Source organism: Callithrix jacchus, chromosome 12 (genome assembly GCF_049354715.1).
Source record: "Callithrix jacchus isolate 240 chromosome 12, calJac240_pri, whole genome shotgun sequence".
Taxonomy (NCBI): Eukaryota; Metazoa; Chordata; class Mammalia; order Primates; family Cebidae; genus Callithrix; species Callithrix jacchus.
The window spans coordinates 18,078,834-18,093,698 of record NC_133513.1 but is presented as its reverse complement, the minus strand read 5'-3'; the positions used below and the strand labels follow the sequence as shown (position 1 = coordinate 18,093,698).

Genomic DNA, 14,865 nt, shown 5'->3' with positions numbered 1-14,865 from the left:
GTGAGGTCATGCAGTGTGTGTGGCTTTTCTTGTCCTGGGACCAAGAAAGGTGCCCTGCTGTGAAAAACCTGGGCAGATGCCCCTGGCTTTATAGCTCCTTCACCACAGTGCTTTTATAAACTCTGCAAAAAGGGTAGAAATCATTGCACATTTACAGAACTCAGATTTGTAAGGCTCGAGGAGGATAGATGACCTTTGCTTTTATTTTCTAACCACTGAAGAAAAAATGTCCTCATTGTCAAATAACAAAAAGCCAAAAATATATTTGAAAAATATAGTCAAGTTTCTGCAGGATTTCGCCCGAACAGTCCACTGTGCATCAGCCATTCTGCTATTTGCTTTTCTCTTTCCCACCCTCCCAGTGTGTCTGAGCTCTCATCGTCCCCTTCTGTAACCCTGGCTGCTTTGGCTTAGGAGCTGCAGCTTGTGCCATAATCTATTTAACCTGACCGTGGGCATTTAGGTGCTTTCCAGCTTTTCACTCTTACAAGCAGCCACTTCACAAGTGCACCTGTTGGCTGTTGAGGTCGGTGACCTAAGTGACAGAGTCCTGAGAGACTGAGATTACGTACAGGCTCCCGGGTTTATTAGAAAAGGATACCACAGAAAGTCAGCCACAGTGAGGGGCAGTAGTAGAAAAGTCCCAGTCTGATAATAGAGACGCCTCCAGCTGTCTTATGGTGGTCCCCCGCCACCCACAGAGTCACCTCTTGGAGGCCCTGGAAAAGTCCCTGCTGGGGAGTGGAGGAGCCTGTCGCTGTCCCAGCTCCAGGGTGCCACTAAGAGACTCACAGTTGCACATCTGAAGCTCCCAGCATGGCGTCTGTGCTGCTGGTGGCCTGGAAGCCACTAACCAGTCACTACAGGGCTCAGTAAGATAGCCCAACAACTCCTTATCCTGCCAGCCCATTACCCCTCCCTACTTGTCCAAGCAACAGCCAGAATGACACAGAATAAAAAAGAAGTGCTCCAGGTATCAGAATCACCTGGGCGACATGTTACCCATGTTAGCTTCCAGGTGGATAAATAAACTGTGGCCTGTTCAGAGAATGTAATACTATATAGCAAAAAAGAAAAGAGACAGGAAAGGAAAAAAGGAATGAACTACTACTGCTGCATGCACAGCAACCTGGAAAGCCCTCAGATGTTGTAGTAAGTGCAAGGGGCCAAGCACAGGAAGTGTGAGCACTGTCTGCTTCCACTAGGTGAGGTTCAAGGACAGGCACAGCGAGTCTAACATGCTAGAAGCAGAACAGGGGCTGAATGGGGGTAGCAGGTACTGACTGGGCAGGGGTGTGAGGGAGCCTCTTGGAGAGCTGGGAATGTCAAATGTGGGATCTGGATGGTGCTTACGCTGTGCATATATGGAAAACTTCATGCTGGATACTTAGGGTTTGTGAGGTGTATGTATGTATGTAAAACACATGTATGTTGTATTAGTTCTCATGGGTCTGTAAAACACATACCTATGTTGTATTGGTCCATTCTCTGAGAATGTATGTAAACTGCAGTGTTTTACATACATAGATAAGTGTTTCACATAGATAGATTTAAGGCTGGGTAATTTATAAGAGAAAGAGGTTTAATCAACTTACAGTTCAGCATGTTTGGGGAGGCCTTACAATTATGGCAGAAGGGGAAGCAAACATGTCCTTCTTCCCATGGCAGCAGCAAGGAGAAGAATGAGTGCCCAGCAAAGGGGGAAGCCCCTTATAAAAGCATCACATCTCATGAGAACTCACTATCACAAGAACAGGATGGGGGAAATCACCCCCATGATTCAATTATTTCCACCTGGTCCCTCCCACAACACCTGGGGATTATGGGAACTACAATTCAAGATGAGACTTAGGTGGGGGCACAGCCAAACCGTACTGTACATGTACGTGTATGTGCGGTTCCACTTACGTCAAGCTGTCCACTTAGGAAATGTGATACATATAACTCTCTTAAAAAATTTAAGCCCTAGACCCACTAACTCCTCACTTGGAGGGGTCCCCAAGTGGTGCCTCAGGAGTTGTCAAACTCCGGAGATTTTGAAAACCGCTCTTCTGAGACTGCAGAGTGCACAGCCTGCCTGCCATGCCTGCTCAGAGTGCACAGTGGCTTTCCCGCAGAACTGGCTTCCAAGGAGGACCAAGCCGCAGGCCCACACTGTGACTTCCGCACGATCCCGGGCTCCCGGACCCGGGCTCCCGGATTCCTCTTTGTGGTGTTTTTGATGATTCCCAGCAGACTGTTGAGTCATACTTTGATTGACCTCGGTTAGGTACCTCGACGACTCCAAGTAACTTAATGATTTATTTCCTCCTCTTCACCCCAGAGCAGCTGTATTCAGTCCTGGGAATATGGTAGACATTTTCTTTGCTTGATTTGTTTTTAGAGACAGGGTCTCACTCTGTCGCTAGGCTGCACTACAGTGATGTGATCACGGCTCACTGCAGCCTTGAACTCCTAGGCTCAAGCTGGGACCACAGCCGCACATCATCACACCTGGCTAAAGTTGAGATTTTCAGTCTCCACATAATAGTAATAAGAGTAATGGGAGCTAACATTTTTGAGTGCTTGCTTCGTGGCGCATACTGTCCTGAGGGCTTTTTGTGCGTTTTCTCCGTTAATCCTTACCACAACTTTATAAGGAAGGTACTGCTGTTCTCTTTTCCAGACAAACGGGCGTGGGGAGGGTCAGCAGCTTGCTCCAGGTCACAACACAGGTAGGAAGTGGCAGGTGTGAGATGTGGACACAAGCCAGTCCAAGTCCATAATTGAACCCAGAGCCTCCCAAACACAAGCACACATGGGCAGCTCTGCACACTTCTTAAATGCAGAGCACCGGGCCCACCCCTGGAGATTCTGATTTGGTGAGGCAGGCCTGGGGTCCCAGATCCTGCAGGTCTGACATGCTCCAGGGGTTGCAGTGCTGCCCATCTGAGGACCAGACTCTGAGTAGCAAGGCTCCAAACCATGCCCTCCACAGGTGTCAATCCTGTTCTGCCTCTAGCTGTCCTGGGGACAGGGCAGGTGAGCTGGTGCAGTGCTCACACAGCAGCAGCCCAAAGGACAGGCAAGAGGACAGCAGTGCCTTGCTTTGTAGGGTGGCCGGTGAGAACAGAGGGAAACGTCTGGCAAGGCCCAACACCAAGATTTTGAACGGCAGGCCATAGGCTGCAGTGTTGGCCGAGAGACGTGTTTAGACGTTTTTAGCTTTAAAAGCTAGTTTGCTCAGTGGCAAACATGTCAGGATCAGGAGATATGCAGTGTTGGGTCTGGTTTCACCTCTCTTCGCAGTCAGAAGCACTCGCCATACTGGCCTGCGTTTTCGCAGGGCGAGGCACTGGGAGCTTGGGAGTGGGGTTGCTCTTCAGTTGACCCCAATGCCCTGGGTCCCTCATCACTCAGTTTTCATTGTTGGTTCCCCATAATGCATGACAGGCACAGGTTCTGACATCAGACCCTAGGTTTGAATCCCTTCTCTGTGACTGTCTCTGTGCTCGGTAAGTTAACTTCTCTGAGATGTTCTTGTTCTTCTGCAAAATGGAAAGAATGAGTTCTAGTCTGCAGTTTCCAGTGATGGTTAATGGTCCTGCAAAGCACTCAGCCCAATGCCCGCCATGTAGGGATTCAGCAGGTGACCTTTATGAAATCATGTTGCTATATAAGGAGGAGAAAACCCCAGTGTGGCCTGTTGTGGCATTCAGAGTTGATGATGTGATTTGTGATGGCAGAAGGGGGCAGCTTTTTATCCTCATCTATGGTGGTTTGCGAAAATGCCCACACGCCAGCTGGTCTCCCCCACCCCCAGCTCTTTGTTGAACTTTCCATCAATGAAAAGACAAATGTTGGAGTGTCTTTCTTTATTTGCTGTGGGAGGGCAGAGAAGGGCTGTTTTCTGGCGATGCCTTTGAACTTCCTGGGAGTGTGCATCACAGATGATCTCTTTGCTGGTTAAAAGTTAAGCTCTTCCAGTTAGTGTGTTTAATCCCAGCAACCCAGAGGCTTACCTGATTCAAGTACATTCACATGGTCATGTGCTGGTTACCTGGCTTATCTTTCCTCCAGCCTGAATTAACCTGTTTTGTTTTGTTTTCTCCCTCTAGATTATTTGCTCTCAAATAACTATGTAAATTCTATCATCGTTCATAAATTTGACTTTTCTGATGAGGAGATTATGGCCTATTATATATCGTTCCTGAAAACACTTTCGTTAAAACTCAACAACCACACTGTCCATTTCTTTTATAATGAGGTAAGTAATTGCCAGAAGGGCACGTGTGGGTGTAAAGCTCAATCAGTTACGGCAGCACCTGAGATCTGGGTGGTCTTGTGTCTGTTTACAGAGCTGGTACGTGCTTGTTTGGATTTTCACGGCAACACTATTTGACTTTGGCATGCCTAAAACTTTTTTTTAAATTATGTAAGTTACCTTTCTGTTGAAAAAATTTAATTTTTGTAGAGACAGGGTCTTATGGTGTTTCCCAGGTTGGTCTTGAACCCTGGGGCTCAAGCGATCTTCCTACCTTGGCCTCCCAAAGTGTCAGGATTACAGGCATGAGCCACCGCACTGGGCCAGCCTTTCCATTTTTAGTGTAAAATTCAGTCTGTGCTGAGAGCATTTTACTTGGCAGAACGGAGGCATGCCTAGAGGTTGTCTTGGGGAAGTGTTGCCCTTTGGGAAAAGCAGGAACTCCAGTCAGGGCTGGCTTTGTCACTTCCCTGCTGTGTCACCTTCAGGAAGTCCCAATCCCTTTCTGAATCTCATCTGAGTTTCCTCATCTGAGAAATGGGGATGAGAATATTTATCTTGTAGGGTTATTAGGGGTTGAATTAAATGAGGTGATGTCTTCAAAGTGCCTAGTATGTACATGGCTCCCTAAAATCATAGAGACATTGCTATTCTTGATAAGATAATGTCCCTGACACTCCTTGGGAGAATTATTAAAACAACTTAAATAGATCAGTTGCTCCTGTCCTCACATCTAAAAGCAGTTTGAACCATAAGGCCAATGTAGCTGCCATACCAGAAGGTCCAGGCACTGGCTGTGCTGGGGCTGGTTCATCCTGTGGTTCAACCATATCAGCAAGCACCCAGGCTTTCCCATCTTCCTGCTCTGCTGACTGTACAGTTGGCATCTGTCCTCAGGTTCAACCCCTCATGGTCACGGGGTGGCTGCCCCTGCCCCCAAACATTGCATAATCATGTGCCACTGCTGAAATCCCTGATGAGATCACTTCCCTTCTTGTGTCTGTTTTTAACTTCCAAGGAAAACATTCTCAGAAGGCTCCAGCCTTCCCTTCATGTCTCCCCACATCCCATTGAGTACTTCTTAGCTGTCAGGTGCTGGGGTGAGCAAGAGATCAGAAATGATCTCATTTAATCCTGGAAACCATAAAATAGATATTATTATCCCCATTTTATAGATGAAGAAACAGAGGTTTAGAAATACTGCATTGCACAGGTTAGAAGCGGTAGAAGAGGTAAGGAACCCGGGTCTGACATTATCTGGACTCTTTTTTTTTTAAGTTACAATTTTTAAAGTAGAGATGGGGTCTTGTCTCATTGCCCAGGCTGGTCTCAAACTCCAGACCTCAAGCGATCCTCCCTCTGTGGCCTCCCAAAGTCCTGGGATTATGGGCATGAGCCACTACTCCCACCCAGTGAATGAATGATTACTTCTGCTACTGCCACTACTACTGTTCTTTTTTCTTTTGTTTTTGGAGACCGGGTCTTGCTCTGTTTGCCCAGTCTGGAGTGCAGTGGCAGTCACAGCTCACTGCAGCCTCAAGCTCCTGGGCTCAAGCTATCCTCCCACCTCACCCTCCCGAGTAGCTGGTACTATAGATGTGCACCACCACACGGACTTGGACTTTTCTGTTTCTTCTGTGGCTTTGCCTTCCCATCCTTTTCCACATTCCCCATTGGGAATAAACCACTGACTTACGGTTCACGTTGTCAACCTTTTTTTTTTTTTTGGTCTTTCTGAAGTCTCTGCTGGAATCCAGAGAGTTGGGGTGGGGCCAGGCCTGGCTTATGGCTTGTCATTTGTTTTTGTTAATTCTTTTGTTTTAGCACACCAATGACTTTGCCCTGTACACAGAAGCCATCAAGTTTTTCAATCACCCTGAGAGCATGGTTAGAATTGCTGTAAGAACCATAACTTTGAATGTCTATAAAGGTAAGTGTCCTCATAGGCTTGTGCCTTGGCAGATTTCTGACTTGGCAGCAAGTGCTCACTCCCATATGTGTATGCGTATGGTTCTCAGAGTGTAATGAGGGAGCACATTGATGATGAGCCGTGGCTGCTTCTCACGAAAATCGTGGAGCCCCCTGGCATTTAGCTGGCCGCTCATGGAAATCCTTGCCTTCTCCAGGCATGTCCAGGTCTTGCTCATGCTGCCACCCAGAAGTAGAATGTCCTAAGAGAGGCACGTGTGGGATTTAGAGTTGCTGTGTTACAGAATTGGGGGAAGCAAAGTTTTCTTTTAAATATGACATGTAAATTTTTTGTGTTTTGGCTTGTGAAATACACTTTAATACAGCTAAGGGGTAATCTGACTTTTAAGTAATATATAAAAGCATGTCACATTTTGAACAGCAGGGGGCAATGTTGTATTCTCAACGGGCTGCAAAGTCCCGTACCGACAAATTCCTCCTTTCTTTCAAGATGTTCTTAACGCTCAAAACACTGCCCCAGGGAAAAAGCCATTCCCCCCTCTCTGCTGCACTGACACAAAGGCTGCCTGGCCAAGGTTTCGTGAACTGGAATTGTCCTTCCAAGAAGATGCTTGGAAGTTGTCTGCCTAATGCCTGGCTTATTTCCCCGGGAGTCACCACAATGGAGATGGAACTGTATCTTCTTAGGGATGAAAAGGCTTGGACTTTAATGAGTCAGAATGTTATTACTTGTTAATTAGGGTGGGGTTCCTCACTCCAGCCTAGCACTGGGCTTACATTAAATTTAAGAACCTTTCTAAGAGCCCAACTGGACCCATCCAGGGGTCATAGACTGAGGACCTGTGGGCCATATCCAGCCATCAGACGTGTTTTAATTTGCTTCATTTTTGAAAAAAAATATGTAGTTGCCAGTATTTAAAAATTGGGAGGTTTTCCATGGTAATCTGTATTTGCACCTTGAAGATGTAGATTTGGCTAGTCGAGGTCCACAGTCCTGCAGGGTGGGGGTTAGCGGGAACAGAAGCAGCTGCCCCTTTGGGGTCAAAGCCCATGCTCCCAGGTCACATGCTGGACCTCCTGACCACCAACCAACCTGGCAGGCTTCTAAGTTTGCCACCCTGGTTCAGGCCACAGTTGGTTCTGCTGCCTCCTGCTGTTTCTCTTGTCCCCTTCTGACCTTCTATCTCATGCAGATGCCTCCTGCCCTGGCGTCTCTCCCTCTGCGCAGCTCTCTCACCTTCCCAGTTCCTAACCCTGTTAACTGTTGTCTGTTTTATGCCTTTCCTTCAATGACGATTCCTGTGTTCCTTATTCCAGTGTCATGTAAGTTATTAACCTCTGGTTTTCCGCTTTCTTAATTTATCCTTAGATGTAAATACAGGAACCTTGCTTGAGAATGGTGTAATTCTCAGTGTAGTCTAGCTCAATCCGCTGCTGATAAGTAAGCTCTCCAATGCACTATTAATGTGTAGCCCAACTAATTTCTTTTTAAGTATAAAATATCACAAGAACTGCCTTGATGACTATAGTTTTATGAATAAGATACACATTTTCAAGTATTTCCGGGAAAGACAGACAATTTCAGATTATAGCAGAGGGCTTTTTCATTGTGGTTTTGGGGTTTTGCTTTGTTTTTGTTTTTTAAATCGCCCCCAAGTTATTTTTGGTAGCTTGACTTTTTTTCTTCTGTGAATTTCCTCAGTGGATAACCAGGCCATGCTGCACTACATCCGGGATAAAACTGCAGTTCCTTACTTTTCCAATTTGGTCTGGTTCATCGGGAGCCACGTGATCGAACTTGATGACTGCGTGCAGACAGATGAGGAGTAAGTGACACCCTCAGGGCCACTCAGGATGTAGACAGGGCAAGTAGGGAACAATTCTGTTTTCATCAAGGAAAAAAGAAACCCAAGGACAGCACTTCCCTATCTCTGTGTCGGCAGAGCATGGACTTCCGTACTCTAAAAGGTTCTGCCCACCTGTTTGTAATAATGAAACTCTGGAAACAACTCAGCCACCTCCCAGAGCAGGCGGGGTAAATCAATTCAGTACACCATAGATGGGGCTGCTAGGCAGCTGGTGAGAAGGCCGAGGGGCTCTGTCAGCTGATGAAAGCATTAGCAAAGTGTTGTCTCTGTAAGATGGAATAGTGTTTGGCAATGAAAAGGAATGAAGCACTGATGTGTGGTACGGTGTAGGTCAACCTCAAAGCCTTAGGCCTAGTGAAATGCTCACAGTAGGTGAATCTATAGGGGCAGAGAGTAGATTGGGGGTTTCCTAGGGCTCGAATGCTGTCTGGCGACATAGGAAGCAACTACTAATGAGTATTGGGCTTTTTCTTTTTTTTGACACAGAATACTGCTCTGTCACCCAGGGTGACAGAGCAGTATAGTGATCATGGCTTACTGTAGTTTTGACCTCCTAGGTTTAAGCAATTCTCCCACCTCAGCCTCCCAGGTAGCTAAGATGACCAGGCCCATGCTGTCACATCCAGCTGTTTTGATTTCTAGTAGAGATGGGGTTTTGCCATGTTGCCAAAGCCGATCTTAAATTCCTGTGCTCAAGCGATCCTCCTGCCTCAGCCTCCCAAAGTGCTAGGATTACAGGTGTGGGCCACCATTTCCAGCCAAGTAAGGGACTTTTTCTTTTTTAAGATGGAGGCTTGCTCTGTCACCTAGGCTGGAGTGCAGTGATGCGATCTCTGCTCACTGCACCTCTGCTTCCCAGATTTAAGTGATTCTCCTACCTCAGCCTCCGGAATAGTTGAAATTACAAGTGTGCACCACCAAGCCTGGCTAATTTTTGTATTTTTAGTAGAGATAGGGTTTCACCATATTGGCCAGGCTGATCTCAAACTGCTGACCTCGTGATCTGCCTGCCTTGGCCTCCCAAGGTGCTGGGATTACAGGTGTAAGCCACTACACCTGGACATGAGGGGTTTTTTTTGCAGGGGGATAACAATGTTCTCAAATTGACTGTGATCATGGTCGGGCAACTCTGTGAATCTACCAAAAACCATTACGTTGTATACTTAAATAGTTGAATGTTATGGTATGAGAATTACACTTCAATAAATCTCTTTTTTAAAAAGGTTGAGGATGGTGCTTTTGTCCTTAGAGGGATGACTAGAAGTTTCAGAGCAGGATTTCTTTCCCTTGTCTCTCTTGAACTGGGTACCATTGTTATGGGTGCTGTCTTGTGCATTGTAGGATTTTTACCAGCATCCCTGGCCTTTACCTACTAGATGCCGATAGCACCCCTCCCCAGTCGTATTAACCAAAAATGTTCTCAGACATTGCCAGATGTCCCCTTTAAGGCAAAATCACCCTTACTTGAGAACCACTACTCCAGGGTGACAGCTTTGCCCAGGTCTAGTGAAAGGTGCGTCCAGTTGGGGTCAGGATGCTAAAGGGACCAGAAAAGAGTTGTCCTGGGGGAGGGGAGCTAGCAGATAGAATATGAGATCTGATATGGGGAAAGAAGCAAGGATGGGTAGATGGCAGACCTGACTGAGCAACTGGGAAAGCTAGAAGCCTTATGGATTTAAACAGTGGTGGATTCGAGACATAATGAGACACTTCGCTACAGAAAGAGCAAAGTTATACAAGCAAGGAAATGAAATCATAGTCCTCTATTTGGCTCCACATCGAATGTTATGATAACATCAACCCCAATTGCTGATAACTACTTGGGGGGAAATGGCAGAGAACGGAAGAGTTCTGTCATAACAGGAGGTCAATAGATAATACCTAAAACGTCTCAATTGCAAAATAGAAGTCCATGCAGATTTTCTAGAAAATGGGAGGAACTATCTGCAGAAACAGCTGCCTCTAGAGAGTGGGAAGAAGTAAAAGAGGGCAGGGCGTGGTGGCTCACACCTGTAATCCTAGCACTTTGGGAGGCCAAGGCGGGCAGATCACTTGAGGCCAGGAGTTGGAGACCAGCCTGGCCCCATCTCTACTAAAAATACAAAAATTAGCCAGGCATAGTGGTACATTCTTGTAATCCCAGCTTCGAGGCCGAGGCACGAGAATTGCTTGAACCCAGGAGTTGGAGGTTGCAGTGAGCTGAGATCGCCCCACTGCTCTCCAGCCTGGGTGACAGAGCAAGACACTGTCTCAAAAGAAAGAAAAACAAAAGTGGAGGAGACGGGGCCACGAGCTGCTCTTTTTCATTATCAGCATATCAAGGCAATTTGAGTTTTAAATCTCGCTGCATGTATTACTTTGTTATTTTTTAAACCAAAGTATTAAAAAGCGAGGCATATTAAATATACCATTAGAGAAAATGTTCCAAAGTGTCTTACTAAGTGGGAGAAAAGTACAAAACATTGGGCATAAATGTTCTAGATCTCAGGTGCACGGTGGGTTCATAGGCATTCGTTATGCTATTAGGCTTTACAACATGTATTTGCTATAAATATTTACCAAATATCTTCTTCTTTTTTTTTCTTTTGAGATAGTTTTGCTCTATCTCCCAGGCTGGAGTGCAGTAGCGTAGTCTTGGCTCACTGCAACCCACCTCCCAGGTTCAAGCGATTCCAGTGCCTCAGCCTCCTGAATCGCTGGGGCAACAGGCGCATGCCACCATGCCTGGCTGATTTTTTTTTTTTTTGTATTTTTAGTAGATGTGGGGGTTTCACTATGTTGGCCAGGCTCGTCTTGAACTCCTGACCTAAAGTGAACTGCCTGCCTTGGCCTCCCAAAGTGCTGGGATTATAGACATGAGCCACTGCACCCAACTGAAATATCTTATTGAAGTATAAGAAATAATGGCCTGGGCATAGTGGCTCACGCCTGCAATCCTACCACTGCAGGAGGCCGAGGCAGAAGGGTCACTTGAGTCCAGGAGTTTGAGACCAGCCTGGGCAACATGGTGAGACCCCCCAACCCCCTACAAAAGAAATTTTTAAAATAGCCGGGCATGGTGGCAGGTACCTGTAATCTGAGCTACTTGGGAAGCTGAGGTGGGAGGAACATTTGAGCCTGAGAGGTTGAGGCTATAATGAGCACACCACAACACTCCAGCCTGGGTGACAGAACAAGACCCTCTCTCAAAACATAATAAACAATAAGTAAATAAAAGGAATAGTTATCTAGAATTACATGAAAGAAGCAAAATTGATCTTGGTGTTACTTTATTTTTCTCAAGTATATACAGTTAGATGGATAGAAATGTGATGTCTGTACTTTAGATGTGACTGCCACTGGGAGAAGTGAATGTGTGACAAACACAGACGTTAGGGTTATAAGTCCCAAAATGTTCATAGTGGATGTCTGTTAGTGGTGGCTTTACAGGAGACTTTGAATTCTATTTGCTTTTATTTTTTTAATTTGCTGCTGTCAAAAATAACCATCTCTTAATTGGGTAATAATAACAATAGAAACAGAATGCTTAGCTAGCATGTGCAGCATACTGCTTTGAGGGTGGTGAGTGTGAGACTGACTCTCCCCAAGAGACTTTACCCCCTCTCCCGACCCAGCATGCTGTAGCTAACTGCAGGTCGACCGAGACCTCCAGGGCAGGGGCCTGGGGGAGGGGCGTTGTGTCTTTGCTGTGTGTCCGCATGTGTCGGGCCACTGGGGTGGCCTGCTTTTCTCTTTAGAACTCTTCTGGAGCATTTTAATTACAGTGGATTTATTGCTCCATTAATGCTGCTTTATCTGGGGAGCCAGGGGATCTTGCCACAATGGCTAGTGGCTGTGCTTGTGCACTGGCTTGCTGGAAGAGCTTAGCAGCATTTTGCTTTGTTTACCTCATTCTGGGGGGGGCTGTGGTAGTGGGAGGGGTGATATTGAGACCCCCAGAGAGTGGAGGTACCCCAGCAGTCCCCTGAAATTGATTACAGTAAACCTACCCATTATCCCTTTGTGTATCTCCCCAGCAGGGGCCAAGATAAGTGTCTCTTGAGACTAACTCAAATATTGATTATATGGATGAACCCCCGGTGACCTAAGTCTGAGGCCATTGATGTTAGTCTCAAAGGCTCCAAGTGCTGGCCTCTAGGCTGAGGTGGTCATTTCTCCTGGCAGGCACCGGAATCGGGGCAAACTCAGTGACCTGGTGGCAGAGCACCTAGACCACCTGCACTATCTCAATGACATCCTGATCATCAACTGCGAGTTCCTCAACGATGTGCTCACAGACCACCTGCTCAACAGGCTCTTCCTGCCCCTCTACGTTTACTCACTGGAGAACCAGGACAAGGTGGGTCCCGCCCCATGGCTCCCTCTGGCTGAAGGCCATCTTAAGAAATGAGGAAGAACAGTCCCCTGGAGTGGGGTGGAGCATTGCAAACTAGGACTGAGATTTTTATTTTGTTGTTGTTGTTTTGAGACAGAGTGTCCCTCTTGTGTCCAGGCTGGAGTACAATGGCGCGATCTCAGCTCAGTGCGACCTCTGCCTCCTGGGTTCAAGTGATTCTCCCACCTCAGCCTCCCAACTAGCTGGGATTATAGGTGCATACTACCATGCCTGAATAATTTTTGTACTTGTTGGTAGAGATAGCATTTCACCATGTTAATCATGCTGGTCTCAAACTCCTGACCTCAGGAGATACACCTGCCTGGGGCCCCCAGACTACTGGGATAACAGGCATGAGCCACTGTGCTTACCAGGGGACCAAGGTTTTGAGCCCAAGGGAGAGTCCTTTCAAAGCAGCTGGTTTTCCTTTCCTTTTCCTCTCTTTTCCTGAGACAGAGTGTGTGTGTGTGTGAAAAGACTGTAAAAGTGAATGAGAAAAGATTACCGACAGGAGGAAACAGGAAACCTCTCCAAATGTAGGTTTTTGGTTTCTGCACATCCTTCCTGGAGGTGTTCTCCTCCCTGGTAACTTTTCCTGGTTGTTGCCAGAACCCATTGATTTGGAGAAGATGCAGACAGCAGCAGAACTTGTGCAGCACAGAGGGACAGGATTGAGCACACTCAGGGAACGGTCCCAGGGTGGAGACTGTTCACTGTTAGCAGACCCCAGAGGCCAGTGAGGATGGTGGCTGGTAACATGCAGGGCCTCAGCTTCTCTCCCAGTCTCAGGGCTTCTGGTTCTGTTGCTCTGGGGTGGACCCAGGAATCTTCATGGCTCAACTGTCCCTCAGGTGATTTTGATTATGTGCTGCTGGTTCTCAGACCCCCTCAACCCCCCATCCCCTCCCCTATGAGAAATGCTGCTTTTGGAGGGGAGGCCTCTGTGCAGTTCCTCTGGAGGTAAGGGGGCCTCAGTAGGAGGCAGGACAGAGCCAGCTGGTCACCATGCAGGGGTGCCCCAAGGGGATGGAGTTTGGGGGATTCTAACTACAGATGAGTAAATAAAAGAAAATGTATTTTTTTAGTAGAAACAGGGTTTCACCATGTTGGCCAGGCTGGTCTCCTGATCTCATGTGATCTGCCTGCCTCAGCCTCCCAAAGTGCTGGGATTACAAGGTGTAGGCCACCAGGCCTGGCCAGGACTGAGGTTTTGAGCCCAAAGGAGATTCCTTTCAAAGCACGCTGATTTTCCTTTCCTTCTTATTTCCTGAGACAGAGACAGAGTATGTGTGTGAGAAGACTGTAAAAGTGAATAAGCTCCTTAGCTTTAACAGAGGCAGCACTGGGAGGCAGAGACAAAGAATGAGAATTAGAGTTTTCAGACCTGTGTTCAAATTCTGCCTCTTCCCTTTCTACCTCTGTCCTTGGACAAAGCAGTTAACCTGAGCCGTTTTCTTAGGCCGCAAATTAAGGGCCTAATGATTCTTCTCTCACAGGGTGGGTGTGAGATGGAGCATATTGAATGAAGTTCAGTGTAAATGAGGGGCTTTTCCAAAGCCTGAGTGCCCTAAACCTCCTCCCCCACCCCATGCTTTGAAAATACCTTCCCAAGAACAGGCCTCCTAGGGACCTCTCCTGCTGGGGTGTCCGGTGCCCCAGCTGGTGGAAATGAACATGCTTCGTAACTTCAGGAGCAAGTTCTGGTGGGTCACCTTCTCATCTGTGACTAATGGTGAAAGGTTTCTCAGGTGGAAAAATAGTGGCCTTACAAATAGTACTGAGTGGGATTTTGCAGAATGGACCTTTGACTGGCACCAGGAAAGGGCAGCAAACAGTATTGAGTGGGATTTTGCAGAGCGGACTTTTGGCCAGCACCAGTAAAGGGCAGCCCTAGGGCCATGGAGGAAGTCAGTGGGACAGGAGCTTTTGTTCACACAGAAGGCTTTGGCTTTGTGTGTTTTGTGCTGCTCACTGGTGTGATCTGATCTCTCTCTGTCTCTCCCCCTTGCCTACTAGGGAGGAGAACGGCCGAAAATTAGCCTGCCGGTGTCTCTCTATCTACTGTCACAGGTATGCTTGATCATTCACCGTTGTCTCCACTTCATTTGGGGTCCCTTGGCGTGCCACTGCCTTGAAGAAACTTCCCAAATCACGTCACCCCATCTTCTCTGTGTCCCCTATCCTCAAATAAAATAACAGTCAAACAGAAGGGACTTTCTGTTTTCCAGGCACCAAATAGAGGTAGTATGTATCTTTTTCATGGTAGGAGATAGAAATCCAAAGAGAAATGAAAAATAAACCAAACCTGACTTGTGTAGTTGATTTTTACTGTGAAGACTGGGGTTTCCAAAACAACTGAGGAGTGCTTGCAAGACCCTGGACATGTGGGTTGCAGCGCTGTTACTCACGGAACTTTGAATGAAGCCCCACACTGCAGAACCCACAGTGTG

At 47.0% G+C, this 14,865-nt stretch overlaps 1 protein-coding gene across 13 annotated transcripts in view; it reads left to right on the top strand.

Moving 5' to 3' along the window:
- The window catches only part of CLEC16A (C-type lectin domain containing 16A), a 229,092-nt gene that overhangs the window by 21,486 nt on the left and 192,741 nt on the right, over positions 1–14,865 (top strand). For all 13 annotated transcript variants that reach the window (XM_035267032.3, XM_078344753.1, XM_035267035.3 and 10 more), the window contains 5 exons: positions 4,098–4,246; positions 6,068–6,173; positions 7,875–7,998; positions 12,205–12,379; positions 14,432–14,485. In XM_035267032.3, the coding sequence (XP_035122923.2) occupies positions 4,098–4,246; positions 6,068–6,173; positions 7,875–7,998; positions 12,205–12,379; positions 14,432–14,485 (608 nt within the window). The remainder of the gene's footprint in view (positions 1–4,097; positions 4,247–6,067; positions 6,174–7,874; positions 7,999–12,204; positions 12,380–14,431; positions 14,486–14,865) is intronic.